General features: G+C 42.3%; 1 protein-coding gene across 2 annotated transcripts in view; it reads right to left on the bottom strand.

Annotated features, from left to right (window-relative positions):
• The window catches only part of NUP214 (nucleoporin 214), a 44,873-nt gene extending 17,883 nt beyond the window's left edge, over positions 1-26,990 (bottom strand). The window contains exons 1-27 of one of the 2 annotated variants that reach the window (XM_075771962.1): positions 26,859-26,990; positions 25,093-25,288; positions 24,110-24,261; positions 23,642-23,846; positions 23,088-23,158; positions 22,684-22,747; positions 21,875-21,978; positions 21,174-21,280; positions 20,472-20,538; positions 19,768-19,891; positions 17,753-17,914; positions 16,209-16,665; positions 14,651-14,826; positions 13,877-13,968; positions 13,192-13,281; positions 12,667-12,816; positions 12,272-12,430; positions 9,743-9,846; positions 9,026-9,208; positions 8,453-8,538; positions 8,268-8,351; positions 7,685-7,930; positions 6,779-6,940; positions 5,690-5,798; positions 2,709-2,784; positions 1,911-2,019; positions 552-657 (exon numbers count right to left, since the gene is read on the bottom strand). In XM_075771962.1, coding sequence (XP_075628077.1) covers positions 552-657; positions 1,911-2,019; positions 2,709-2,784; positions 5,690-5,798; positions 6,779-6,940; positions 7,685-7,930; positions 8,268-8,351; positions 8,453-8,538; positions 9,026-9,208; positions 9,743-9,846; positions 12,272-12,430; positions 12,667-12,816; positions 13,192-13,281; positions 13,877-13,968; positions 14,651-14,826; positions 16,209-16,665; positions 17,753-17,914; positions 19,768-19,891; positions 20,472-20,538; positions 21,174-21,280; positions 21,875-21,978; positions 22,684-22,747; positions 23,088-23,158; positions 23,642-23,846; positions 24,110-24,261; positions 25,093-25,288; positions 26,859-26,900 — 3,683 coding nt within the window. In that variant the 5' untranslated portion in view covers positions 26,901-26,990. The remainder of the gene's footprint in view (positions 1-551; positions 658-1,910; positions 2,020-2,708; positions 2,785-5,689; positions 5,799-6,778; positions 6,941-7,684; positions 7,931-8,267; positions 8,352-8,452; positions 8,539-9,025; positions 9,209-9,742; positions 9,847-12,271; positions 12,431-12,666; positions 12,817-13,191; positions 13,282-13,876; positions 13,969-14,650; positions 14,827-16,208; positions 16,666-17,752; positions 17,915-19,767; positions 19,892-20,471; positions 20,539-21,173; positions 21,281-21,874; positions 21,979-22,683; positions 22,748-23,087; positions 23,159-23,641; positions 23,847-24,109; positions 24,262-25,092; positions 25,289-26,858) is intronic. The other variant, XM_075771961.1, reaches the window with a different exon arrangement.
• Positions 26,991-27,216: the final 226 nt, after the last annotated feature.

Below are 27,216 nucleotides of genomic sequence, written 5' to 3'. Positions count from 1 at the left end.
TTGTTCACTAAAAGAACAAGGTTTAAAACTCACTATGGTCTGCCTCTTTTTCCTCTTCCTTAACTCCAACATACAAGATATAGCATAAAGGTTCTTCTGACTCTATGAGAAGCGGTGATGTGCACTCAAAGACCGTCAGCGAACCCAGTGCATCAGGCCATGAGTGGGTGCTTTAACCACAGTCATATTGCTCTAATCTCAAATCATCACCAGATGATGAGAAATACCAGTATACGCAATGTACTATTTGTTCAATAGCCCACTATAGATAAACCTGAAGAGAAAGCCAGTCATTATTTACTCTTGATTTTCTTGATTAGTTACAGACTGAAAAATCTCAAAGCAACACAATATCATGTCAAATTCTCACAGACCTTCAGTCCTCACTCAGGGTGGCTTCCACAAACTCTGGTGTGCCCCCTCCCTCCCCAGTCTGCCATTTGCAGGTGCCATTTTACACTATTATGCAGCTTGTAGGTAACACTGGCTGTAACAGCTGATACACTCATATTTAACATCAGCTACAAAGATATGTTAACATTCATACGGACCCCACAGAAGAAAACGAAAATGCTTTGTTAAGCTGTGCGGTTGTTGCTGGTACTGATGTCACTGTAGAAGATGTCACAGCTGTAACTGTTTTTACTGTCCCTTGTCCTGTAAGTTACAAGAACAAGCATTACAAATAAGAAAAAAACACCTTGTCATCCAACTATCAAAAAAAGAAAGGAATAGTTTGCACACACAGTCTGCAATTTTATTAATTGGAAACAAAACTTTTTTGCCACTAACATCAGGTCTGATATTTGTGCACAGAAACATTCCTGCTACTGTTACAACATTAGAGAACAGATGAATTATTTCAAAAATTTAAGGCAATAATATATATCTGATTAAAGACAGGCATCTCCATCTTGACAATAAAAACAAAACAACAAAGAAATAATCAAGAAATCCTTGGTGAAATCACTCAACATATCAAAACACATTTGAAATAAAAAGGAAGTTCTATCAAATTCAGGAGCTGACATTTGCAATAAACCAAAATTTAAGAAGCATTTGCCAAGTCAAATATGGTTCCCAGCTATTTTTACTGCTTCTTACCCCTGGCTAAGAAGCAACCTACATCCACGGATTAAAGACAGAAGAGCAACAGAGACAGAATTCAGACATTTATGCAAGAGGCTTATAAAACCATGTCCAATGCAAGCATTATTATCTAATATACATTAAAAATCAATTCCTTCCTTCCCTAAGAGTTTCCTCTTCCCCCTGAATGATTGCACTGAATGATGTAAACGGAGCATTCCTTTCCTTAGAAGCTTCTAAGCTGTGCGCAACAGACCACAGTATCTAAACTAGCTTTGAAATCATCATACAGCCCAGTGCTCAGACCCAGTACCTGCATTAGCTCATTTCAAGCCAGTTCAGGTACTGCTGCAGTGCTGCAGCCTATAGTATAGAAATATTCATCAGACATCAATGTATGGAAAAATTATTCTTGTCACTTCAGGAAGTAATCACTTTCCTGCACAAACACAGCAACTTTTCATGTCTAAAAAACAAAACAGCAAATATGTCTGTGGTTTGCTGTCAAACCACAGTAGCCTTTGGTAGATGTGCTTTCAACATTTCTTGTTAAGGGTTATACATTCTGAATCCACTTTGAATGAGGAATTGTATCACTGAATTCTAGATGCAGGCACAGAGACAGAACGCGGGGCCATACACAAAACCACTTTCCTGCTCTTCTGTACTTTGGTTTTTCAAATTCTCTCAAGATTGGCACAGCAGCCTCTCAGTACAGGCAGATCTTTTTTCCTCAGTGTCTTTATTTTCTGGATCATACACCCTGATGGGTGGAAAGAGACATCCAGGCCTTATTTCCGTCTCCACCAAAGACAACTTACCTGAGATTTTGTTGCCAGATGACGTTGGACCAGATGTAGATGTCATAGGACACGGCGCACACACCGAGGAAAGTGGAGTCTGTCCCTTAAGCGAGCTTGTTAGAGGTGTCTAAAAACACAAAACCACTTCAGGTCAGTGCAGTCTGTCCATTAACAATGGTCCTTCTGACGCTGGTCTGGTATTACAAGAGTCAATGACTTAAAAACAAACTAGAGGAAGGTGGTCAAAGCACTTAGAAGTGTCCTCCAATCTTGGGCCCATTATGTCTTGACAGTTAAATACAGGGTCAAAACTCTTTCAACAAGTCTCTTGCAGAGGTCAGTAAGCCTCTATGGGCAACAGCTCAATGATTCCAGGGGACAAAGACTGCTGCATGGTTTTTTGATGCGTGGACATAAAACCTAGCAGCTTGCCAACTAATAAGAAATGCTTTCAGTGGAATAACAGGATAGGTAAACTACTCTCTCCCTTGACTGCCCAGCACTTTTTTTTTGGGTGAAATTTAGGTATATCTACCTAAAACAGTTTCCTTTTTTGTTAGTTGCAACCCTTACTGCTGCAAGGGTGTGGCCATTAGAAAGCTGCCAATCTTCAAAAGAGAGAAAAGGCAAGACGTAACAGAGATACGCCTGGCATCACACTGTCGAGATCACAGATAAATAAATGGTTTGCCAAGAATGCAGGACAAGCTCTGAAAAGAGATTTTTAAATGACCTGTTCACCAACAATTAAACCAAACTGTGCTGAGCATGCCCAGGTACAATATTCCATAGGGAAAGGGTTCTATATCAAGATACCTGTTTAGCTTGATTTGTAGCAACAGTTGCCAAAACTTGGTGGACTGCCTGGGCTGCAGAGTGAGGTACAGATGATCTTAAAAAGAAAAATTAAAACGTTAAGTGAACAACTAGTCTAAAAGAGGACTTTCTCACCTCTCAAAAAGCACTGCTTCCAGAAGTCTTGAACAACCATCATTATTACAGATTCCACACACAACTCCAAACGAACAAATCTGATTAGGGAATAAACCTCTTAAATGAAGCTGCCATATTTAAAAAAGGAAGCCTGCAAATGCGTTTAAAGCTCTAGACTTAAACAATCAAGTCTTCTTCACACACTCTTGTCTCTGAAGAGACTCTGGCCTTTCTATTTTACAGAGAGTTGATGAAAAATCAGCAGGTAAGGAGATTACAATTTTATGCCTAGTGGATAACAAATTTAAGAAGCTTCCTTTGTAGTGTGGAGCCCAGACAAGTACATACAAAACACACAAAACAGTGATTTTGCATAGCCATTTGGTCTTGGATAGGGGAGTTTGGGCCTTAAACAGCTTTGCATTACTAGTAAGTCTGTCCTTCCTTCCAGCAACGAGTGCTCACTATCCTGCATGGCCTGGATTTGCCCTCTGCCCAGAGCAAAAGTAAAACAAACAAGGAAAACTTCAGATTAGCACTGGAAAGAGTCCACATTGGGAAGGCACAGCTGTAAGTTTCAAGTTCATACAAACCCTGAACAAAGAACACAACGGAAGGTCAGTGACATTTGTGATAGTGTAGGACCTTTTCCCCAGAAAAGTCTCAAGATCACTTGACACACAGCTTCTCTGACAAGACTGTGAAACTGCTGGTTTTGATTTCAGTTATGGAGAGAGGGGTTTTTTGCACTGAAAACTACGCATGAGCAAGTGGACCAGGACCACCAACACACCTAGCCACAGGCCATTGAACAACTGATAACAACAAAAAAATAATTACTGCTTAACAACCTGAAGAGCGTGCTGTGGCGGCAAAAGAGAGCCAGGATCTCCGAAGTAGCAAAAATCGATTAATTAACTTTGCTGAGTGAACGCTCTTTATTTTAGTGCCGACTCTGACTGGCAGGCATAGGTTCATTTGGGTAGAATTTTTAGAGAGCACATTTTTATGAGGTCAGCTGTAAAGTAAGATTGTAAAAAGCCTTCAAGATATCAAGCTAGCTGGTGCTCTATAAATTAGAGATATCAATCAATACTGCCACTGGAAAACTACTTGAAAGTAAGAGAGTTCTTTAACTACAGTTCAAGTGAAAACCAATCTCAGATATGTATTGCTCACTCATGTCCCTGTCTACGTACAGCCAGTACTCTTTACTTTTTTCATCATAGTTATGATGAAACAAAGGGTGGAGAACTCTTCCCAGTCATAATACTGGTTTAAGCAAAAGTTCCCAAGTAGAGCTGTTTGTGAATTTTACTTTCAAGAGATGTAGCATTGCCATTTCCCCTCTCAGTTTTAGGAGAAAATAGGATAGTAAAAAGCTCCCAAACTGTTTCCCAATTAAAATGCAGAAGAAACCATGAAGTAAATTTCAAGGTCAGCAGCTGAGTACCGCCACTGTACAACACCGTTCCATTTGCAAAAAGCTGCATCAAAGGAATTTCACCTTTTTTCTTTGACAGTGAAGACTATACATGCACATGTATGAATCATAGAATGGTTTGGGTTGGAAGGGACCTTAAAGATCATCTAGTTCCAATCCCCCTGCTATGGGCAGGGACACCCTCCACTAGGCCATGTTGCCCAAAGCCTCATCCAACCTGGTCTTAAACACTTCCAGGGATGGGGCCTTCACAACCTCTCTGGGCAACCTGTTCCAGTGCCTCACCACTCTAACAGTAAAGAATTTCTTTGCTAAATATGAAAACCAGAAGTGATGCTACAACAGAAATTGTTCCAGGAGCTGCACGTATAGCCTACGGTTATAGGGATAACACATTTGTAACTCTATGTGAACTTATTATCAGATGTATGTGGTGAGTTTATCCTGCTTTATGCGGTAAGCCCAACTTTGCTCAGCCCAACTTTGCCTTTTCAGTAGTGCCCTTGCTTCCCCAGCCAAGAAATGGCAATCCATTATCTTGGTCTTAAGCAATAGTAGGAACTTCAAGCAGAGTCAGTTTCAAGGTCGTTACGACAACAGGGAAAAGGACTACTTCTGTGGCTGGGACAGAGCCTGGTGATAAGACAGAAATCTCCGGAATGAGCTGAGCTGGCTGTTGCCTGTAGGAGGCAGAGAAGTAGGAAAGCCAAGTGTCACAGCTAACTCACGAGAAATCTTAACAAATTCAAGGTTAAATACCAGAAGACAACATTCAGAATTTACTCATGAGGAAGACAGCCTTGCAGCTCTGTATTTTTCCAAAGCGATCGGCCCCTATTGACACCCAACCCTTCAGTCAGAACTCTGATCTCAGAAAATTTGAGACAAGTTTCCAGAAAAGCCAGAGTACAGTTCTTCCTCCCTCAGGGGGTGAATCTGGGAAGAGGCAGAAGAGGCATAACTCTGTAATGGATGACGAAGTAGAAGCACCAACATCTGGACAGCTTAAGGCCACAGACCACACCCAGCGACAGAGGGATACATTTCCCTCACAGAAAGAGGCAGACCAGAGGTAGCAACTGGAGAGATACCAGATCCAAAGTGTATATTAGCAGTAAAAATCACTGGATCCCAAAAGGAGAGGATGCACTAAAACGCATTTCACAGACTAACGGACAAGGAGGTTAACAGTGGTCTCGTTGTTTGCTCAGGACAAGCCATTAGCAAATCCCGGAATGACCCGGAAAGAAAATATTTCTTCCTTTCGTTCCACAAACCCAATACTCTTCTTTAAATGCATCCACTTTTAAGTCTTACATAGTCAGACTAAGTAAAATACTACTACTGCTCCCCACCGGCAGATGTGCTCTATTGCAAGTGCTACCGAAGGCTACCAGAAAGAAGCAGAGCACCCACTCACCCTATTACAGTGGAGACAGCTGGAGTCAATGCAGCGGTCTTGAGTTCTCGCACATTCACCACCTGAGGGACGTTTTTCAGAGTTGATTCAGTCAAGGAGGTGCTTACAGCTTTAAGGGGGAGGGGAAAAAAAAAAAAGAAAGAAGAGGTAAAGATGATATAAGCATTTATATTAAACATTTCATTCAATATGTTGCCTATGAGTAACTCCAGAAGAAATCCATCCAAATTTCTAGAAAGTACGTGATGTATATGGCCCAAGATGTTTGGTATCTCAGCCTTCAACTGGGACACCAAAGAAGTGGACAGCTTTCTATTATAGTTCGTACATTTTTCGCTGTTAGCTGATCAAATCTTATAATTCTAATGAACTTTCCCTACCTACATTGTAACATCTTAGGTTAACAGAAATGAACTGTGTAGTTACATGAATTCTGGCAGAGGCTGGGGTGTCACTAGTCTACTTTCTGCACTTATGCTCTCCTTGGATTAGTTTATTTTCCTTGTCCAATTTCTCTATCTGTAACTGAATTTTTTTTTCTTTTCTGCACTGAGGCTGTAGCACTGCGGAAGCACTGAGAAATGTCTAAAACCAAACAAGAAGAGCTTAAATTGGGGAACCTTTCTCCTGTCAACTCAAAACCTTACAAGCAGATCCAAGGCTAAACTCAACAGTTCACCTTTAACTTTTCAAAATTAAAAAACTGTTTTACAATTCAGATCTCTAATTGCATAGCTAATAATGAAGACTTATTAATAGCAGCCAGTGACACCCTCTCTCTGCTCTCCAATGGTTTCCTGCACACAGATCAATTGCCATGCCAAGATCTCTGAAGAGTCATTGACGTTTCGGCCACTGCACAGATGAGAAGGGATACAAAGAAACCCAAGGCGGGAGTTTCTCAGGCATTTTGTCTAGTAGCTTACAGGAAGAAGACAGACAAAGAAACACTGGATAGCTCAGAGGTGCAACAAATACAGATCTGTGTCACATTTTGTTTGACGATCCTCTCCTTTGACAGCACTAAATTCCTGTGAAGGCCACATTCAACTACTCAGAGGTCACTTGGGAGATTAGCCATCCTTTTACCTGGGGACTGGTTAGCCATCTGTCTCCGCAGAGCTGCGGCAGCAGCTGCTTGTGGCGCTGGAACAGTGACAGTGGGAGCAGGGGCCCCATGTTTCACAGTCTTTGTTGCAAGCATCGTACTGTCTGCCCCTTGTGGTATGATTCTGTTTGAAGACATAGGCACTAAAAAAAACGAACAAAAATATTACAGTCCACTGTGTCTCTGCAATTCAGGGAGACTTGAAAGCCTTTGCTGAACTACAGTTCCTCTGAGTACACAGCTTCCTTCTGACAAGGCTGACATGCACACCTTTTAAACAATCAACACAATCTGTCCCTGGCAGTTTCTGTATATCCCACTGAATTTAGCAAGTAAGTCGCAATAGCTGTCATTTCAATGCATTAGATTACTTTCACTTTGCTGTTACAGACACTTCTGCTGACATCTTGTTTTTCTCTCCGGCTACAGAGATTAAAAAAACCCCTCTCTCACACAAGGAAAATTGAGTGTATGCAAATATAGTTTTTACTGTGACTCACTGGGCTCAGAACTCCTAACCTTGGCCACACCAACCAAATGCAGTAGTACTTCCGTTTCCTGATCTCTGGGTATTATTTTAAGAAATAATGGCATACGCTTCAGGCAAATTACTAAAGGAAGGCAATGCTACCTATGGTCAGTACTACCTGAAAGAAACAGGCTATCAGAAAAACACAGTCAATGAGTCAAGACATATTAGTGCTTTTAGCTCAAGTTCATGAGGTTACAAAGCCACTCTGCTAACTGCTGCTGGAAACTTGGCAACGTAAATCCGCATGCTGCAATGTCATTTCTCCAGGACCTGGAGCACTGGCAACGGACACAGTGGTTAAAGATACCAACAAACACACATGCAGAATAGGAGAGAAATTGCAAAAACAACTCACGCAAAGAACCCAGGGAGAGGTGCTGTTTCCCAAAGGATGGAGACTGAGCCATCAAACCAGGCTGGACAGAGGGAGTACGGACCACAGGAGCATGACGAGGGACTTGGACTGGAGCAGCCTCTTCTTCCTGGTCCACTGCCTGCGAATCCTCATTCTCCAGCGACTGGGAAACTGAGGATGTTGAACTGACTTCATCCAAATCTTCATAATATCTTGTGGACAAGAAGGCAGATCGGGACAAACTTGCTGCAATATCAGAAACAAATTCACGTGTGTGTATTACGTTCAGGGAACCATACAGCCTAACAGCCAAGACAGAGACACCCTATTTTAGGATGCTCTTCTACCAGCTTGTTTTAATCCTGCATTGATAGGATCTGACTTCTTAACTGCCAGGAAAGGCAGCCTGCAACAAGACAGTACATGAAAGAAACTCTTACTGAGAGCAGATGGGGGAACAGGAAATAAGAAGTATGAGTTGAGGAGTGAGAAGCCAAAAATCTAACTTCAGGATGGATTCCCACAGCAGGTAAGTCACCCTCCTGGAAAGCATTTCAGACTTCTATGGTACCTAAAGGTTTACCTGGAGCTGTAGACCGAATTGGTGGAGTTTTCCTCTTGGCTAGGAAATTCCTCAACTGAGTCTGTTTCACAGGGGATAATTTAGCTGGAAAACCAAAGACAGCTATTAGTCTATAATCAAACTGCAAGGCAAAAAAACCTAATTCACATTTATGATGTGAGTGCCAGGAAGAAAGAATAAATTACCAGGTACTTTAGGCAGAGGTTTGGCATGTGATTCCAAGGTAGTTTTCATCAAGGCATTGCGCAGGCTTTCAAGGTCACTGTCAAAACTGGGACAAAGCCGAGCAGAGAGAAAACATGATCAGCAGGAAGAAACCACCCCAATCAGGAACAAAAGGGGGCCAAAGAAGCCACTGGAACCATTGGCTTATCTGGATGAACAACTGGCTCCTCTAGATACTGTGCTATTTAACACATGCATCTTTATTTTGGAAACTTTAAGAGCCATTCGCTTCTTCCCCTGAATTCAGACAGACAACCAGTAGTACCTCAGCCTAGAGGCTCTATTATCCTGTTTCCCATAAAAACACATTAACTTTTAGGGGAGACTTCTGACAAGCATCGTACAATGTGTCACAGAATATAACCGACGAGCTTCTGTATTACCTGGGCATAGTTTAGTATAGTTTTTAGAACACCCTGTCCTCCCAGACCATGTCCACAAAACATCATTCTTTGGAGGATGCACCCTTGCACGTTGCTGGGGGCAAGACAGAAGGAGTGTCAACACCACTCAGGAACTCACGTTTCACATACCTTTGAGCACTGCTAAGAGAAGATGTATCACTGGGAACACTCCACTGAGATGTCTGATTATACAGTCGGAGCTGCTGCAGGCTGTTCACGAGCTGATTTAGTCTCTTCCTCTGCTGATTGATTATTTCCCGGTTATTAGCCAGGGTGTTAAACAAAGTCTCTCGCTCAGGAACTATCAGACGCCTTGAGACATCAGATCAAGAGACAGGGATAAGGACCATTCTGTAAATCTGGCCACAAACAGGCATGCATACACAAAGTGGTTTAGAGGTTCCAGCTATTTAAACTCCATGAGGTCAAACATGGTTTAGTGAGAACATCAAAGCAGTCCAGTACACCTCAAATGCGTATTTCTCCTTTGTATATGCTGCACATTTATTCGTTTAGCTCATTTACTTCAGAATGTTTATTAGAAAAGTTTCATTAGCTACCACCAATGGATGCATTTGGTTTCTACAAAGCTTATTTTACGTTTTTTTCTATAAGCGCTATTTACACTGTACATAGAGATGCAGCAAGCTTGTAACATGTATGAAGCCAGACAGTCTGAACGTGTAGCTCCCATTAGGTGTCTTAATCAAGCTTTATTGCTAAAGTCCCTTGAAAAAGATTATACTGTTAAATGGAAAAAGGCTTTTGTCTGTTGATTAGAGACTAAAGCCCAATTCACTGACATGTTCCTTACAGTCGTTCTGTATTCCAATTCCAGTTACTTACTTCTGCTTTCTCTTCTGTTCCAGGTACCGATCCCACTCCAAATCCAGAACATCATTCACATCCTGAACAGCAAATTTCACGTACTGGTGCAAGCGTCGAATTTCCTACCATGCAAAATAAAGTCAGCTTTTAATTCACTTCAGAAATCTTAGTTTCAGTTGAAGAAGCTGAAGACCCTTTGGGCTCATTCAGCCCAAGCCATGCAGTACTTTCCCATACTTCTGCCTGGAAATTTTTATCACTACAACAGAACCCAACATAGTGAAAATCTACTTATAAATCAATGGGGTACTCACAGGTCTTGGCTTGGACATTTTATCCCAGCTCTCGACTAGAAATAATACTTTCTATAATGCTTGTAAAATATTGCCAGGTCTTTACAGTAAGGGTTTTACAAAGATCAGACATTATCCAAAACAAACCTTATTCCAAACCTCATTTCCAGAAGATGAGTCATTTGCTCCCATTTTATATTGTGGAAACTTTTAACAATTATAGGTAATCAAAGCTTTGCAGGCTATTCACATGGCTTTAAGATACCAGCATTCACAGACTATGATTCATTAAAGCATTCACAAATGCTCACACATTAAGACAAGGAATTAACTTGATTTTTATAGGTAGGAGAAAAAAAAAAAAAGGCGGCACGAAGGAAAGGCACGAAGGAAAGGCACGAAGGAAAGGCACGAAGGAAAGGCACGAAGGAAAGGCACGAAGGAAAGGCACGAAGGAAAGGCACGAAGGAAAGGCACGAAGGAAAGGCACGAAGGAAAGGCACGAAGGAAAGGCACGAAGGAAAGGCACGAAGGAAAGGCACGAAGGAAAGGCACGAAGGAAAGGCACGAAGGAAAGGCACGAAGGAAAGGCACGAAGGAAAGGCACGAAGGAAAGGCACAGAGAGAGTACAACGACTTATCCATGACCACATAGTTGCATAACTGGCACAACTAAGCCAGAGACCTCTGGCTACAAGCTCTGCTCCTTAAACAAAACCAGCGTTCAGCCTCGTTATTGTCATCCCTCCAGCCTGTCATGGCATGAACATGTCTTGAACTCCGATCTTGTAAAACTGAAGCTGCAGTTGGTTTCAGCTCATCTCAACAGAATGCTCACTTAAATACAATGATGAGACAGCCAGGTAACACAGCTTGGGAAAAATTCTACTGCAACTGCTTTCAAGATATAGAATGAAATTCTAATGTGACATACCCAACCTGAAACCAAATCTAGTCCTACTGCGGGCTTACTGCTACTACCAAGCACAGGTTTCCTCTCTCCAGAAACTATAGGCATTTTATAGCAGCAGCTCTCTGGACAGCAAATCGATGTGGCTGGACATCAGAAAAGCCTCAGGACCTTTAAAACTTCATTGAAAGCTAATCCATGAAGTTGACTAAGTGAGCTTTTCTCACCCAGGAGAAGGGGGATGATGCAGATTGAACAAGATTTAAGAGCCAGACTAGAGCTGTCTTTCTTGCAAACTTTCAGAAAGTTGACCTGAAAGCTCTCTCCTTACATTCCGATCCACTTCCACTTCTCTCCCACTCTGTTATTCTTCCCTCATGGTCCTCTCTCTAGATCAGTGAAACAAGCATTTCAAGATTATCATCCCTCTGAAGTCACAAGCATAAGCTTGAAATGTCACAGAGACATACTGGACATCAAAGCAGGCATACAATTAAGACTGTGAATCAACCTACAGAATCCAGGTGAAGATTAGAGATCAGACCTAAAAGAAATTATGTCATGTCAGCCGATTCCTAGTAACTCTCTGTGTGCATGCTCTTGATGCCTACTGTAACAAAGATGACATTCAATTGTGTCTTCAGCCTGCTAGTCAAACTTCTTGATGGGAACTTATCAGTGTATAAAAGACCAAGTATCATTTATAGGGCACATTCACTCTATTTTGCTTAGGGTTAAACAGCCCTCTCATCACCAGAGCTGTAAGAGTGCTTCACCCCTAGTTTCTTTCATGTCTTTGAAAGCCTCTTTATGTACTGCTGGTTATTTTCCTTTGTGTTCCAGCTTTCAGAATATCATTTAGCTTTATGCTCTGCCATCCATGAAATTAACCACACAATTCTGTAGGTCATAATAAATCATCAAATTGTTTCATAAGGCACTTGCTGAAGATTAAAATAATTCCAAGAATTCTTCTACAAAGCATTGGAAAAAAAAATAAATTATTTTAACTGAAATCCCTGAGCAAACACTCCAGGCTGAGAAGAAACAGGATGTCAGGAGTCACATTGTAAGCTTAGAATAGACTTGGATCTCAGGTAAACCACTTCCCTTCAGCAGGGGTTTTGAATCATTGCTGCAAATGGCAACACCACAGAGGAGCTCTGGGAGAGGATTTTCAGCATGTTTTGCAAACGCATGGAAAACAAAGCTCATCGCACTTTTACTAGACTATGTTGAAACAGCAAATACCTAGGGCAGAACAAAACTACTTGAGTACACGCAAGCCTCAGTTTTGTTTTATTTAAGACTCTAAATTAGAAGTTGGCTAACCATGCTTCATACCTGAAGTTGTGCTTCACTCTTGGGATCCAAAGGTTTCTTATAGAGCAAGCGTAAATACCCCAAGCTATGATTCCGTTCATTCTGTTCTCTAGCCTCCTCTACCCCTGCAAATCCCTCCAGCAAGGTTGTCTTCAGAATACTAATATCTCCATGAAGTGACTGCAAATAGAAACAGAACAGATGGGACAAGGTAAGATTTTTTCATTGCCATCTCTAGCACATGGGCTTCTGCAAGTGTCTGCCTGAAAGCACAAATGCAAATGTCACCCCTACATTAAGAGCAGCACAGACGGATGTTCCATCTACATCAGTTCAACTTTAGCAGGTTAAATAGGAACATCAGGTGAGATCTGTCATTGCTGAAGAGCTAAACAGTTTGAAGATGCTCTGCTCACCTCTGTTGTCTCTTTAATTTCCAAGAGGAAGGTGTGAAGATTGTCTGACTCTGTTCGCAACAGCTTCATTTCCTCTGGAGTACCCACTTGGAAACAGGCTTTGGAAGTCCGGGCCTTCAACTCCTCCATCTCCTTTTGAAAATGTGCAATCTACAAAGTCAAACAGAAGAAAGTAAAGCCACTGAAACACAGCAGGGTCTGGAACAAATGTCACAGCTCTTGGATGATGGTTCTAATACACCATAAACACCTGTCACTTTGCAACCAAAGCAGGAAATTCTTCTTCAACATTAACAGGAAAGAACACTCAATTCCAGCATAGCGACTGAAATTAAAGATGACTAAACAGGGCATACAAACAGCAATTACAAACCAGGCTGATTATCTTGGGAAAAACTTCCATTTTGATTCCTAAACTACTGACAGATACCATCAGAACACAGATGAACTGAAAATAAGTGTCTGTGTACCTATAGAGTGGTCTTACAGCTTCTAAAATGAAGAAAACTGCTGGAAAAATCTCACCTCCTCTCTGATTCCTGCTATGACAGGGTCTGAATCCTTCCACTGGTGGGCCTGTTTCTCTAAAGCTGTGCTGGGGAGTGCTGATTTGCCCTGAAAACAAACCAAAACCAGTATTAGGAATATATCCTTAGCAACAGGGAGCTTAGAATATCAAAAAAGACCTGCTGTTAGAAACTCCATTCAGATACCAGTCACTAGGGAGACAATTGTCATAAGCATAAATACCAGTTGCACAGTAAACTAAGACTGGTACGTGCATGTTTGAAGTAGGACTGTGGACTAGCTGGAGATATGTGTCTAAAGCTTCATGAAAGCAAAGGAAATTTTTATGTGCTGCTCTGTATTACTGCTTTGATTTTAATATCCAACAAACTTGATGTCTCTCTCAATACACAGTCAAGGTATCTCTTGACTACTCATTGGCTAGGAAAGCTGTGAACCCTTGTTTCCATAACAACAGGAAGAATTAGTTTGTACAACTCTGATCATGACAACGTACAAACACAGCTCTCACGACACGCATAGAACATAGTTTTATAGTCCCACAGATTTGCTACTATTTTAAAGTCAAAAGCTAGCTAATTCTTTCACCTAAGAATAGTCATTCAGACCAATGAATTCTAAGCAACTCATGGGCCAGGTAAAAACATTCACTCTCTGAAGAATCCACTCAAGTTCCCATTACCTGAGTAGAGCTCGGCTTTGCTGCAGAAGGGGTGATTTTGGCTGTCTTCTGTAGTAAAGAAGCTGAAGGTATATTTTGAGCAGGACGTGCCACTGCAATTTAAAAAGAGGAACAGTGATTTATGAACTTATACAAAGGTTGAGAAAACAGGCTGTGATAAGACACAATCATAATCACTGCTGTCAAATCCAAAAGGGATAGTGGTATGGGCCCTGGTGCAAGAACACACTTTCCTTAGGTCCTGTTTCACTCCCATCCAATTTCTCCGCTAATGACAACAACTGTCACTCTGCAAAATCTGGCTGTACCGCTCCTGAAGGACCTCAAAAGCCCCAGTCACACAATCATTTGAGAGATGGAATATCATTCTGCTAACAAATGAATGCTATCTAATTTAAACTTGCTTGTGACCATTTTGAACTCTAGCCACTCCAGATGAAAGATAAGGCACTGATTTGTGTGACTGCCCAGAAACATTCTTAATCAGAGCCATACTACACAACACTGAAAATGCCAGAACTTCCGGATGAACTTCAGAAGCCGAATGTGCTCATTTCACATACGGCTCTCTGGGGAACAAAGGGCATAAATAGAAAAACTTCTCAGTTTCAGTACAAAGTCCATTACTTCATTACAGTGTGCAAATCAGGAGGTCCGCTGCATCAGTAAAAGCCGCAGGAAAAACAAGAAAGAAGCCAAATGAAGCTCATTATGTCTCAAAACTTTTAGAACATTGTAAAGTATTATTCCCAATGATATGCATCAGACTCCTACCTGTGCTGGGCACAGGGGTCGAAGCCTTCAGTGACGTGGTAGCAGAGGCTGCAAGGGCCGTGGACTGGCTCAGAGGACCTCCAGAAGCAGTTTTTGAAGCAGTAGAGAATGAAAACATCGTGGAAGTGCATTGACCACTGCTGCTAGTGGGAGAAGAGGTGCCTACAGCAGAGAATCTGCAAGAGAAAGCAGAACATCCTCCAGCTCTGATGCAGTCCTGGCTGTTTCCCTCCATACAAAATGAAGCACAAAGTTCTAATGAATTAGCGTCCTCTGGGACCAACAACAACTCAAGCTCCAGATGCAACATTACAAGTGTAGCTTCTGGAGACAGTGTGAAGGAGCCATTCAGGATCATTTCTGAATACATGGAATCACAAAGACTGCTACCATAGATCCACCCAGTAAGCAAAAGCTAAATGTCAGCAAAAAGTACTACCCTGCTTCAAAATGCACCTCATCAATTAGCACCAAAGCGCCAACTATAGCAAATCTGAGCTGTGCTTCAGTGTCAGCCTTGCAGCAAGGCTCAAACAGAAATTCTGCAAGAAAATATGAATTTCTATTCACCTGCAAACTCAGCTCCTCAAGGCAGCCAATTTAAATATTTGCAAGCGTATCATTTGCTTCATACACAAAATATAAAATTTAAAAAGCCATAAGAGCTATCATCAGGTCCTGGTGCAGTAAAGATTTTTTCTAATTAAAAAAATAATTATTTGAACCATCAGAAATTTCTTATGATGCATTTACACGAAAACTGCTCTCCACAGAAAGCAGCTCCAATTAACAAAGCAGCTCTGTGTTTTAAACCATTCTTTCTAAAAACAGACAGCAAGTCTCAGGAGGTGAAGGGAAGAGTGGGTATATGAAATCTGAGTACACTCACTCAAATCCATTTTGCATAGTTTCTAACCAATATTAATTTTCTTTCAGTTGGCATGAACGAGCTTTGAAGATTTCAGGTGGCCAAGCACCCATTTAAGAACAAAACCAAAGTGGCACCTTCTCCACTGAACACAGGAGTGAAAAAGAAATCCATCAGCTATGAATAGAGCTTCCTCGCAGCTCTGCGAGTTATTCTTTAGGTTGGAGGTAAGGAACCTTCAACAAACAGAGAAACTTCTGCTATCACCACCACACCAAACCAGTCCCAGACATAAAGGATTTCAAATCCCAGGGTTCCCCAAGAGTCTTTAACCATGATTTGCATCAAACCAAGGCACGGAATTACCATTTGATGCCTATGATGCAAAGATATGAAAAAACTGGGTCTCTAGCAATTTGGCAAATTATCATGCTAATTTTTGGCATCATCCCTTGACTAATATTTTGCCCATGAACATAACCTCTAGCATGGGAAGCACTGAGGGTTTTCACAACCAACACAGCTATATCCTGGAGAAAGAGAGGCTTCCTCAGTGCTTTTTTGGAAAGATGAGGAAGAGCTGTCAGGGCAAAAACCTAGAAACCATCTTCAGAACTAACACATATTGTCCATGCCTGGAGCAATTTAACAAGTATCCCAGCCACTGCATTGACTACTATATCTATTTACTTCTCATTGAGGTTCACTTTGACTGAAGAGGCTAAAGGGGAAAAAGATAACTTCTGTACAACAGGTGTCGTGGAGAATGGTGGCCCCGGTGAGCTGTCTGCAGCTGGTTTAAAGTTCATGGATCCAAACGAGAAGGAGGTAGCAGTAGCTGTAGTGGTGCCTGCAGAAGGAGCAGGAGTCACGGACGCCTTAGGAGAAGCAGAGGAGAAAGAGAATGTTGCTGATCCGGTCAGACTGGGAGCCACGGCTTGCTTGGAGGCATCAGTGGCAAAGGGGTACGGCAGAGGATCACTGTCCGTGGTGCCAGGCATCTTCACAGTTGAAGGCATAAAGGAAAAAGCAGCTACTCCCCCTCCTGCAGGAGGCTGACTTGAGGCAGGCGCAGCAGAAGCAACACCTGGTACCATGTCAGGCTTTAAAGAAGTTGGAGAAGTGGTTGGAGTTGTAGCAGTACTTCCTGCAGAAAGATAAATGGGGAAGGAAGAGACTCATTTGGCTGCCCTGACTAACGGCAGAAGGTATTGCAAGGCCAAATGCTATTCGATGAGGACAGTTAAGCACTATCTCGCTCACTGGACAGACAGTACAGCAAGAAAACACAGCCAGGCTTCCAGTCCTCAAACCCAGTAAGTGATACAGAAACCACACAAAGTCCAAGCCACGATCAGTACTACAGTCTGTCTAGATTAATATTGCCTGGAATTTCCTGTCAAAAGGCTTCACCCTTTCTCCATTGATTCTGATGAGGTTCCTGCCATCTCAAATAAAACAGGCTGTCAGCACACAAGTCAGCCAGTGCTGCAAAGAGGCAAGCTGCCAAACAGAAGTATTCTGCTTGGGGAAGGAAAAGCAAATTTGGGCTTAGGGAAGAAAACGGTGGGTTTGCAGTTATTACTGCATGCATGCAGACAAGGAAAACAATCAGCTTACCTGCCTACCCCAGCATAGAAAACTGCCTACTTCACACTGCATATGCCAAAACATGTATAACTCAGGTAAAACTACTACTCTTCACCTGCTAATGCAATTTTCACAGTGCTGCATAAAGCTATTGTTTCAACAAGCTTTTGCTGCAAACAGTTCCTATCATGGCCTCTTGTGGCAAAATACATGGAGGAAAACCATCAGCTCTCTGAAGCACACAGATCATGCTCTGGGTCTGCACAGTGCTTGATCCTTGTCCCCAGGCAGAGTCTGCAGTCAGTGCTGCAGTTCCAGTCATGCACCCCAAAGCTGGGCAAAGGGCTCCAAGAATTTCTTCGGCCTTGTTCCCCAAAGGTTGATTGCACAGTACAGTCTAAGCACACAGTCTGCAGAGTGCTTGAGATCCCATATAATGAACAGGACTAGATAATTTCACTGATTTGCACAAGACAGAAAACAGTCCTGGGAGCACAAAACACCAAAGAACTGTTTCCTATTACCATTATAAAGAAAAAAAATATATTTTCTGCAACCACATACATGTCTGAGTACCAAGCTTCAGATGAAGATGACAAAGATCCACAAATGCAAGTGTTTCCCTAACCCACCGGCACACTTACCTGCTGATTTTGGAACTCTCTCCCCTACTAATAGCAATGGTTCTGGGGTCACGATGAGCGATCTGACCCCGGGGTTTTGATTGATCATGTAAAATGGGCAGAGCACACCATCTGTAGAGAGCAGGATCAGAACTGGAGCTGGAGCAAGGGTCTTCTCATCACCTGCCAGAGACCACACACATAAGTCCTGCAGCCAAAGTTTCCTGTTCTGTTCCTACTGACACTGGCACCTTCATGTGACTTGCTTAGGACAATAGTTCTTACATTTCTCCCTTCTTGCTTTCACTCACATCTTTGTTCCTTTGTTTCTCTGTCAATGCCGAATTCTCTTTTTTCCTTCTTTATTCCTTCCTATTCCTGACTTCATGTTTCATAAATTCATAGACGAAGAGTTATTTTGACAATCAAATGTCATCCCTGAATGACAAAGGTCAACTTTCAACCATAAACTCCTGTGCCAAGCTTTTTCATATTTTGAAGGAGTCCTTTTTTCACCTATACGCTGTTCCCTCCTTCAATCCTCTATGCCTTTCCACAATCCCCACATACCACTGGGTCCTGTCACATCATTAACATTCATATACATTGAGTACAAAAGAGAATTGCTAGATAGGAAGCTTTAACTTTAAAGAAAGCCAACATGAAACATCCTGATGATCTGAATCTCTGATATAAAATAATTGCATTTTGCACAGCTGCAGCTTTAAGCCTAGAGTCTGCTTCAGTTCAAATACTCTCAGCATAAAGCGCCAAAAGCACTGCCTATAATTCTAAAAAGAAAAAAAAATCTATAATGGTTTAACTGTGCTTAATTAAACATAAAACCCCAACAAATCTAGGGTGGAGGAAAAATCTGCTATAATCACAGTGCTTTGTTTGTCAGGCAGTGCAGTGCATGGCCACGTTTCTCTACCTATCAGTTCTTCAGGAAAAGCGTGCTAGGGAAGGGCAGTTTCCACATGGGAACAAGCTCCAGAACAGATGAAGTTTCTTTGTAATTCAAACTTGCTGTGAACTGCAAAGCCAATTAACATGCACTCTGTGAGAACACAGAGAATGTGTTAGCAAAAAGCTTCACCAAAAACGTTTCTAAAAACTCTAAGGCAGCACAACCTGGGCTTAAAAAAGCTGTCCTGACAGATTCCTTAATCCAGTAACTGTATAGATTAACAGAGAAAATGCTTCAAATTCAATTTTGCATTCAAGTACAAAGTTTGACCTCAATTCCCTTCTGCAGGTTTTCACTCAGGTAAAGTTCTCAGTTAATCAGCACCCTCCTGTGCTCTTCAGGAACTCCTGACTGCAGTACCTTCCACTCTGCCTGAAGGCACCTCTATTTCAATCTGTTTCTGGGTTTCAAAGGAGAGTCTTCAGAATCCACTAAGGTACAGCACAATAGCTCAAATGTATCTTCAGCCTCTGACAAGGTGCTTTGAAGATCCTTCACGCAGCACAGAAGGTACAGCAACAATGCAAGTGGCTATATGTAGAGCACAGCAGGGTTCAGTCAGTACGGGCCCTGTGCTTTAATGCAGAATTAAAACCTACACATTCACCTCAATGGTCTTTGCTTTTTCTGGCTTTGAAACTAACCCACTTTTCCTTTAGATCACTGCAAATGTACTTCACCACAAAACAGTTCTGCAAAATGACATAAGCTACAAGAATAAAGAAAATCTCACATGCAGTTTGAAATCCCCAGTGTTAAAATATCACTCCTTTAAACTCACTATTATCCCAGCTCTGTGAAACACAGACATAACTCAGGTGCTTTGTTTGCCATGTCTGTTAGCATAGTATCCCAGGCTGCTGAAAGCTTTGGGGAAGAACAGTAACACTTTGCCATTTGAATCCCTACACAGAAGTAAGCCCACGTGTGCTGTGGACTTGGTATAAAAAGGCAGGATGTGTGCCGGTTTCTTGTCTTTCTACCCTGAGAACTGGGCTACCCCTCAAAAATATCTCATCTATTGCTATTCTTGGACTACTCCACAAGAAAGACTAACAAGACTTACTGATTGGGATAGGCATGTTACTGGTGTAGTCTACAGCAACACCAACAGGCAGAGTGTCATCGCTCTTATCTGTCACAGGAAGTTCTGCTCTGCTGGAGTCCTCCAAAACCCACGATTCCCAGTTCTGTGAAAAGATTATTATTTTAACTACTGCTTTCCTGTGATCAGCCTTCTTCAGAACTCTAGCCTACTACAGTTGGACTGTAGCAAGACCGCAAAAAAGCTAGAGAACATCTACTTAAATTTGTCAGATTAACAAATGCCAGAAGTTCCAGGGCCCTTCATAGATTTGTGTGGGACTTCTCACACATCATCGCATATCAAAGTTAAGGTCAGACAGTTTTAATGTCTAACTTCAACTGATGACCTCACGTGAATCACTTCTTTATAGTAAGCCTGACCAAATTTAGAGATTGCCAGGTAAATCATGAAAAATAGACTTCTGGTACTCAATTCACAACATACTGTGTTTCTGCTTATCCTTTCTCTTTTGCATCACTTGGATCTCTTGTTCATCTAAGAATTATGTTTATCTTAAGATTCTGTACAACTCAGATGTAAAAAAAAAAGGGTGTTTCTTATTTGGTTTTGGGGTGTTTTTTAAAAATATACCATCTCATTGCATTCTGGGTCTTACATAGGTTATACTCACTTCGATTTTCAAGAAAGAAGAGGCACAAATGCAACAGGAACAGAAATATTACCTGATCCCCCTGCCTGGCAAGAATGCTGACTTCTGTGGAAGCTGCTGATGCTGCCAGAACTAGATCCCTGTAAGCATGAACACAAATAGGTTAAAACCAACACGGCAACCCACAGCAAGGTCCCCAGCTCCACAATTCATTATAATCTCTACAAATTCCTAAGTAGGAATACAGTTATAACAATATGTAACTGATTTCCCCCCCCCAAAAAAATGAGGGAAACATGATTTGCTACATCACTGTAGAACTTTCCCCCCCCCCCCTTTAAAGCTAGTCACCAGGGGCTGAAACACTTTGCCAATTAATGATTTGACAGCAACTTCATCATCATAAATAATGACAGTCCAAGTCAGGTAGTTGAAAAGTTAGGAGCACCTTCTTCACACAGATACACAATTAAGCAAGACAAAAGGTCACACTTTACCCAATCTATAATGATTTCCCTTGAGATTATAAGTTATGACAGATTTTAAACAATAATATGTTTTCTCACCAGACAAATGAGTACGTTGGCACGGAGATAAAGCATGCAGGAGATATTAGCTGTACTTACATAAAGCATTTTCAAAATAACAATTTAAGTTGTCTCATATTCAGAAATTATATAGTTTACAAAAGGGAGGAACACAATACACTGAGAAGCACTGACTACTCAGACAGGTATAACAAAGGAAACACTTTGCCATGATTCCTGCCACTCACCATTCCTCAACATAGTTAAGGAAGTAATGATGCTGCCTCTCTGCGCAGCTCCCATAGCAAGGCTCCATGAAATTCACAAACTTCTCCGGTCGCTTCTCTTCCTTTTTCTGTAAGGCCAACATTGATAATTTACCTTCCAATGCAGAAATCAAGTAACCTCCCATAAATATGGCTGTATGAGGGTACACCAATAATTGCCACATATTTCAAGAGAGAATAAGCATCACGAGACCACTTGAAAGACAAAGAACAAAGCAAACCAACCAAAACCCTCCTCCAAAAGATAAAAGGCCAAGAAAGAGGTTACTAGGGAGTTTAGATCTCACAACGTCTCCCCCAGCAATAACCTGATACTAAATAAGAGCATATCATCAGGCCTAAATATCTCCTAATCTAAATGAAGAAAATATATCAGGACTCTACATCAGGTAAGGTTTTATTCCCAAGTGTTTACTTCAGAGGCTAAAAAGTCTTCATGTCATAATTTGATATTGGCAGTAAACAGGTTACTGATCAGTTGGCAAGTGGACACTACTCCCTCCACTCAATCCCCCCCCAGCCCCGAAACCACAATTTACAGTAGTACCAAACTCAAATTCTACATGATGCCAATGTGACTAATAAAAGCAACTTTCCATTGTAATAAACAAGTCAAAACCAAACAACAAACATTTCTGCTGTCATGACTTGCTGGCACTTACAGGCAATATGGCTATGACCACTTCTGGAGGTGTTTCCAGTGTCCCATCAGCCGCTGCATATACAATAGTAAAGACATATGTGCCAATCCACAGTACATCCAAAACTGAAAGAGAAGGAAATACCTCAGCCAGAAACACTTCAGAATACTTCCTTCTATCTTGACTTTTACTGTGCACAACACACAAAAGTGAAAAACAAACAAACAAGGAAACACTAACTTCTAAACTACCAAGATAAAGAATTTCAATGATCTGTCTGCAGAACATCAATCTTATTAGGGGGAAAAACCATTTGATCCCAGAAATTTCAAACACAAACCATAAGAATGAATTTTATGTGCTTGACAATATCACAGGCAAGGTGTTTCCAAACACAGATGATGTTTTGGCATACCCAAATGAAGTGTTTCTGCTTTTCTAAACTGACTGCTTTGACATGTTATTGAAGAGTCAAAATGATGAGATGAAACTCACACCAAATATGAGAATAGCATTTATATCCAGAAAGGGAGATTACTTGTGACAGTACTGTCTATCACATCAGTGAGCAAAAAATAGCTTTTAAAATGTGTATTTAAAACATTCTAGATGTAGTCATGGACTCTGGTGGACTGGCAATTTTTCTATGCAACCCAGAGATAAAGCATATAACTTTGTCTCCAAATATCTAAAAAAAAAAATAATAAAATCACACTGTAATTACATAACTAGTGCAGTATACAACTGCTGTAACTAAAAACAACACAAGGAAGAATGAGTAAAAATATTTTTAAAGAGAAAACATGCTAAAAAGAAATAAAAAGATGTACCTTTAACAGGATTGTCTGAGTCATAAAAGGGAGGACAAGGTATTACTTTCTTCTCCTGCAGATTCTGCAAATAAAACTACTTTTCAATACAAAGAAAAAGCCAATAAATGAAGCTAATTGCAATTTTTTGCAGAAATCCCAGAGAACTGATTTAGAGCAATTCATCCACTCTTTAATAATCATCACGTGCCACTCTGAAATCATGACTTTTTGGTGGCAGGTGCAAACCTTAAACTAAACCCAGCATTGGTCTAAGGCACTTTAATATTACTGAAGGGCTTGGGCAGCTTCACGTCTCATACCATGTGCTGCCTGACCAAATTCCGTAGTTTACAATGCAAAAAAAATAAAGCATATTACAGACTAGTGATCAGACATAAGACCTTGCTAGCAACAATACTTACAGGCAGATATTGCACCACAGTGCCATTTTGTCTCCCTACAGCCAGTTGTTTTCCCTTTGGGCTCCAACACACTAAGCAAAAAAAGAGAATTTCATTAGCACTAAGGAACTGGAGAGTTCCAAGGCCTCCCAAAAGCAGGACCAATAAATTAAAACAACAACTTTTTTCCCCTGAAAAAAAATCATGACTCTGAATTAAACAAATAGGTAGTCACCCAGTCACAGAGAAAGCAAGACTGCACAGATCAAAAACCAAGAGGATGACTCTTATTTGCATGCTTCCTTGGAAATGACAGTCAAGCCTGAGACAGCAAAAACCACAGGTGGGCACATGTGACTAATTCACAAGATGCAGCTCCTCCAATTAACTGGGAAAGAGCAGTTACATTGCAACACATTTTCTGAGTCTTAGGGAGTTTAAATCCTTGCTTTTTGTGAAGAAATTTTTTTAAGAAACCTCCTCCCCAGACAAATGGCCTGATTTTTCAAACGTATCAGTCTGCTTCTGTTCTTCAGCATCAGACATTCTGTATGCTATATGAGGCTGCCACTCACCAGACGTAACAGCTACAGAAGAAGGCAGCGTGGCATACACTTTGACAGAGTCGGTGACCTGCAGGACAGAGATGCTGCCATCGGACAGGCAGATGGCCACCATGGCAGGACTAGCGGGGTTCCACTTCAGGTCATTGACCATTGCTGTGCTTCCTGAGTCCTTGGCCAGTTTGTGATAAGCAAATGCACGTTTCTGTTGTTTTGCCTTTTAGGAAAGACAAATATGTGAGACAGTGGAAGCTGAGCACAAAACCAAGTTCTCCCGAAGTCATAATCCAAAGTGGTTTTGGCCTTCCTATAAATTAATGACTCAAAAATAAGAAGTAGATTTTGATTTTACCAAGCAAATCCTTCACAAGGCACCTCCCATAAAGACACACAAAATCCCACCCAAGGTATGCCTCTCCTCCGGCTGTAACTTAAAAAAAAAAAAAATAAATTAAAAAACCCACTTTGTATATGCTTTACCTGATTTAAGAATGTGCGGACATCAAAAAAGCCAATGAAGGAACCGATCTCACTGGACATCATACAGACAGAGAGTGTGAGATTATCACAGCTTAGAGCCAGGTGCTGCACAGGAAACTTCATGGGAACTAAGGTACTCTGAACATTCTCCACTTAAAACACAAAAGGAAAGGAAGACAGTATGAAGGATAATTTCAAATAGCAAGAACTGTTCTTGTAAAACAATACCATTAGAACAAGTTTATGCAAAAAATCACCAGTCCTATTAACAGCAGCTGTCAAAGCTAACATGTAGAAAAACTGAGTGACAGCAAACCCCTTCATCTCTATTAATACAGTCCCAAGAGTTGCCAAATTCCTAAGAAAAGAAAAATCTACTTTCCTTCCTCAGTAACCTGGAGGAAAGATACTTAGACAGATTTTTGGTTTTACTTACATATGCACATGAATACCTCGGATGGTACAGTTACTAAGGACAATGGGAGAACGAAAACCATTTTGCACTTAGGCGTATTTTGCACTCGGGTGGTGAAACAGCAATTGCTTTCTCCCTTGAAGGATAGTCATTTAGTCAGAGTGGCTAACTCTGTGTGAGAACTCTGCCCCTCCATTCTCACACATCCCTGATGCACACACAGGTTGACTGCTCAAGGACTAGCTGCCACGACAGCGTGTGGCTGCAAGGCAAGCGGCACGTTCTCTGTTACACTCACTGTATGGCACTGAACAGAGGTGACCAAACTGAATGACAGTGGAACAGGAGCCAGCACAGAGCATCCTGGTGACGTGTTCCCAACAACTGTACTTCATTTCAGCTAGAGGTACAGCAAATACTGTTTCCACCTTCTCACACAAGAAAACGTGGTAATTTCAAATGCACAAAAGAGCATGACAAGGACTGTATCAGAAGCAAAGAGCTCTGTATCATAACAGCCCATATAAAGCTGTTTCTGCAAAGATCACGAGACGCAAGTGTGCCTTACCAATTTTATTAGGATCTTCTCCCAGCTGGTTTTGCATGAGAAGATTTCTAGTGTGAAAGATCTGCAGGCTGGTTCCTCCACCAGCAAAGACCAGTCCGTATTTGTTAGACACTGCAAGGAGACTGGAGCGCTCTTTGGGGAGATCATCCGGAGCATCAAAGACGCGGACTTTCTTCAGTGCTCTGAACTGAAAATCCTGTTTTAAGAGAGTTGGAAAGTAGCTGTACATATGTTGGCGAAGAGGAATTGTTTACTTCAGTTCCTCTAAGGCAGTAAGTTGAAAAGCCTCTCCGCAAGAGCTGCAAAACACCTGCCAAGGCAGAGTCCACACCCACACTGTCACTGGCCATCCCATCACATTTTCTGTCTCATCTAAGAAAGACTGAGATCACACCACACTTTTTCCATTGGCTGAATCTCTCTTCTACCCAGTGCCTATGCTCATAAAATCTGTAGGAGTCAAACCTGTCCAGGACATCTAACCTTCTCAGAAACATACCAAAACTATCCAACAGATACAGAAGAAAAAAAGAAAGAGGAGAGAACAAAGCAGAGATACCACACAACTGAATAAAACTTGTTGCCACAAAGCTACAAAGCACACATCTGCTTAGAAGCATCTTTGTTTGCTACTGTAATTTATGACACACAGAACATACGGTTATTCCTTCCACCCACCCCCAGTAATTAATCTGTACAATCAGACTTATTTTTTGCACTTGTTTCTCTCATAATTTACATTGTCCTTTTGTAAAAGGAGGAAGAAAAAAGCAAAGTGAGATAAAAACTCCAAAACCACAAACTGAATTCAGAAACGGCAGTTGCACTATTACTATGTAAAACTTGAGGTTCCCCTTAGGAATGAGTCCCTTCCCAAGGTACCAATTGTTGAACGGAGCACTGGATCCAAACCCAGAAACTTGAAGCAAGCATCTGAGTTTTATTTCCAAATTATTGCCAGAGAACTAAGTAAATTTCTGCAACCTGAGGAGGGTGCAGGAACTCAGAACCTTCTGCAAAACAAACAGCCCAACTGCTTGCTTTTTAGGTGCCTGAGCAGAAAGCAGCTGCACAAAGATCCATATGGGATTCAGGAATCCATCCCCCCACATCCCTGCTTATACAGCCTCACAGTAACACTCCAGAGACACAGCGATGGGCTAGGCTAGCACCACACTGCAAGACTCCAGTTTACGCTGTCCCACAGCAGACAGCCGTGCTGCTGTTCCCAAAAGCAGATTCCCAGCACAAGGCATGCTGATAGGAGTACTCAGAAGCACATCGCTCCTCTCCCAAAACAGGGTTCCTCCAACTCTCACATTCTGTCTCTCCTCTCCCAGGCGTTACCAAGACACACCCCCCCCCATCACAGGCCACACCAGTCCCTCTCTCTTCTACTCCACAGGCTCGTACCAGGCTCTGCTAAAGGGCCTCGACTGCTTCACAAACCCTGCAAGGATGCCTCAGAAGGTCCCCGCCATGACCCCAGCCAACACCACCCACCCACCACCACCACCGGCCTGTAAGCCCGACGGCCAAGCCATCTCTCCTATCGCCCCTCACAACCCAGGCCAAGCCTTTCCCAAGACCCATTCCCCTCACGGCCCGAGTCGGCCCCTCACCACGGCCTGCCAGCCCCGCTCTGGGCCCAGCCAACGTCCTCGGCCCGAGCCAAACCGCCTGTCAATTCCCCCAACACCCGAGCCAACCCCCCACCACTGCGAGCTGCCCCCTCGCAGTCCGCCTGCTCTTACCCCACCCCTCACCTTCATCTCCCGCTCCGGGATCACGTCCATATCGTCCCCCATGACGGCAGCCGGCAGCCCCGAGGCCCACGGTCCCCACCACCCTCCGCACAGCCAGGAAACCCCCGCTCGCCCGCCAGTGCGCTCACTTCCGCTTCCGGCAAGGCCTCTCTAGCCCCAGCTCTCGATGGTCCGCAGCGACCCGAGTCCTCCAGCGGGCCCCGCCTCGTCGCAGCTGCGGCAGGGTGGGAGGGTAAACCGCGGTCTCTCACGGCGGAGGGCCTGCCCGCACGGCCGGGATTAGCGACCAACTGTGCTTGATAAACGCTTTTTTCCTCCTGTGCTGAGGTGGGGTCTGACCCGGTCGCGGTGGGTGCTG

Source organism: Balearica regulorum, chromosome 20, assembly GCF_011004875.1.
Source record: "Balearica regulorum gibbericeps isolate bBalReg1 chromosome 20, bBalReg1.pri, whole genome shotgun sequence".
Taxonomy (NCBI): Eukaryota; Metazoa; Chordata; class Aves; order Gruiformes; family Gruidae; genus Balearica; species Balearica regulorum.
The sequence above is the reverse complement of the archived record's forward strand: the minus strand, read 5'-3'. Positions and strand labels throughout refer to the sequence as shown.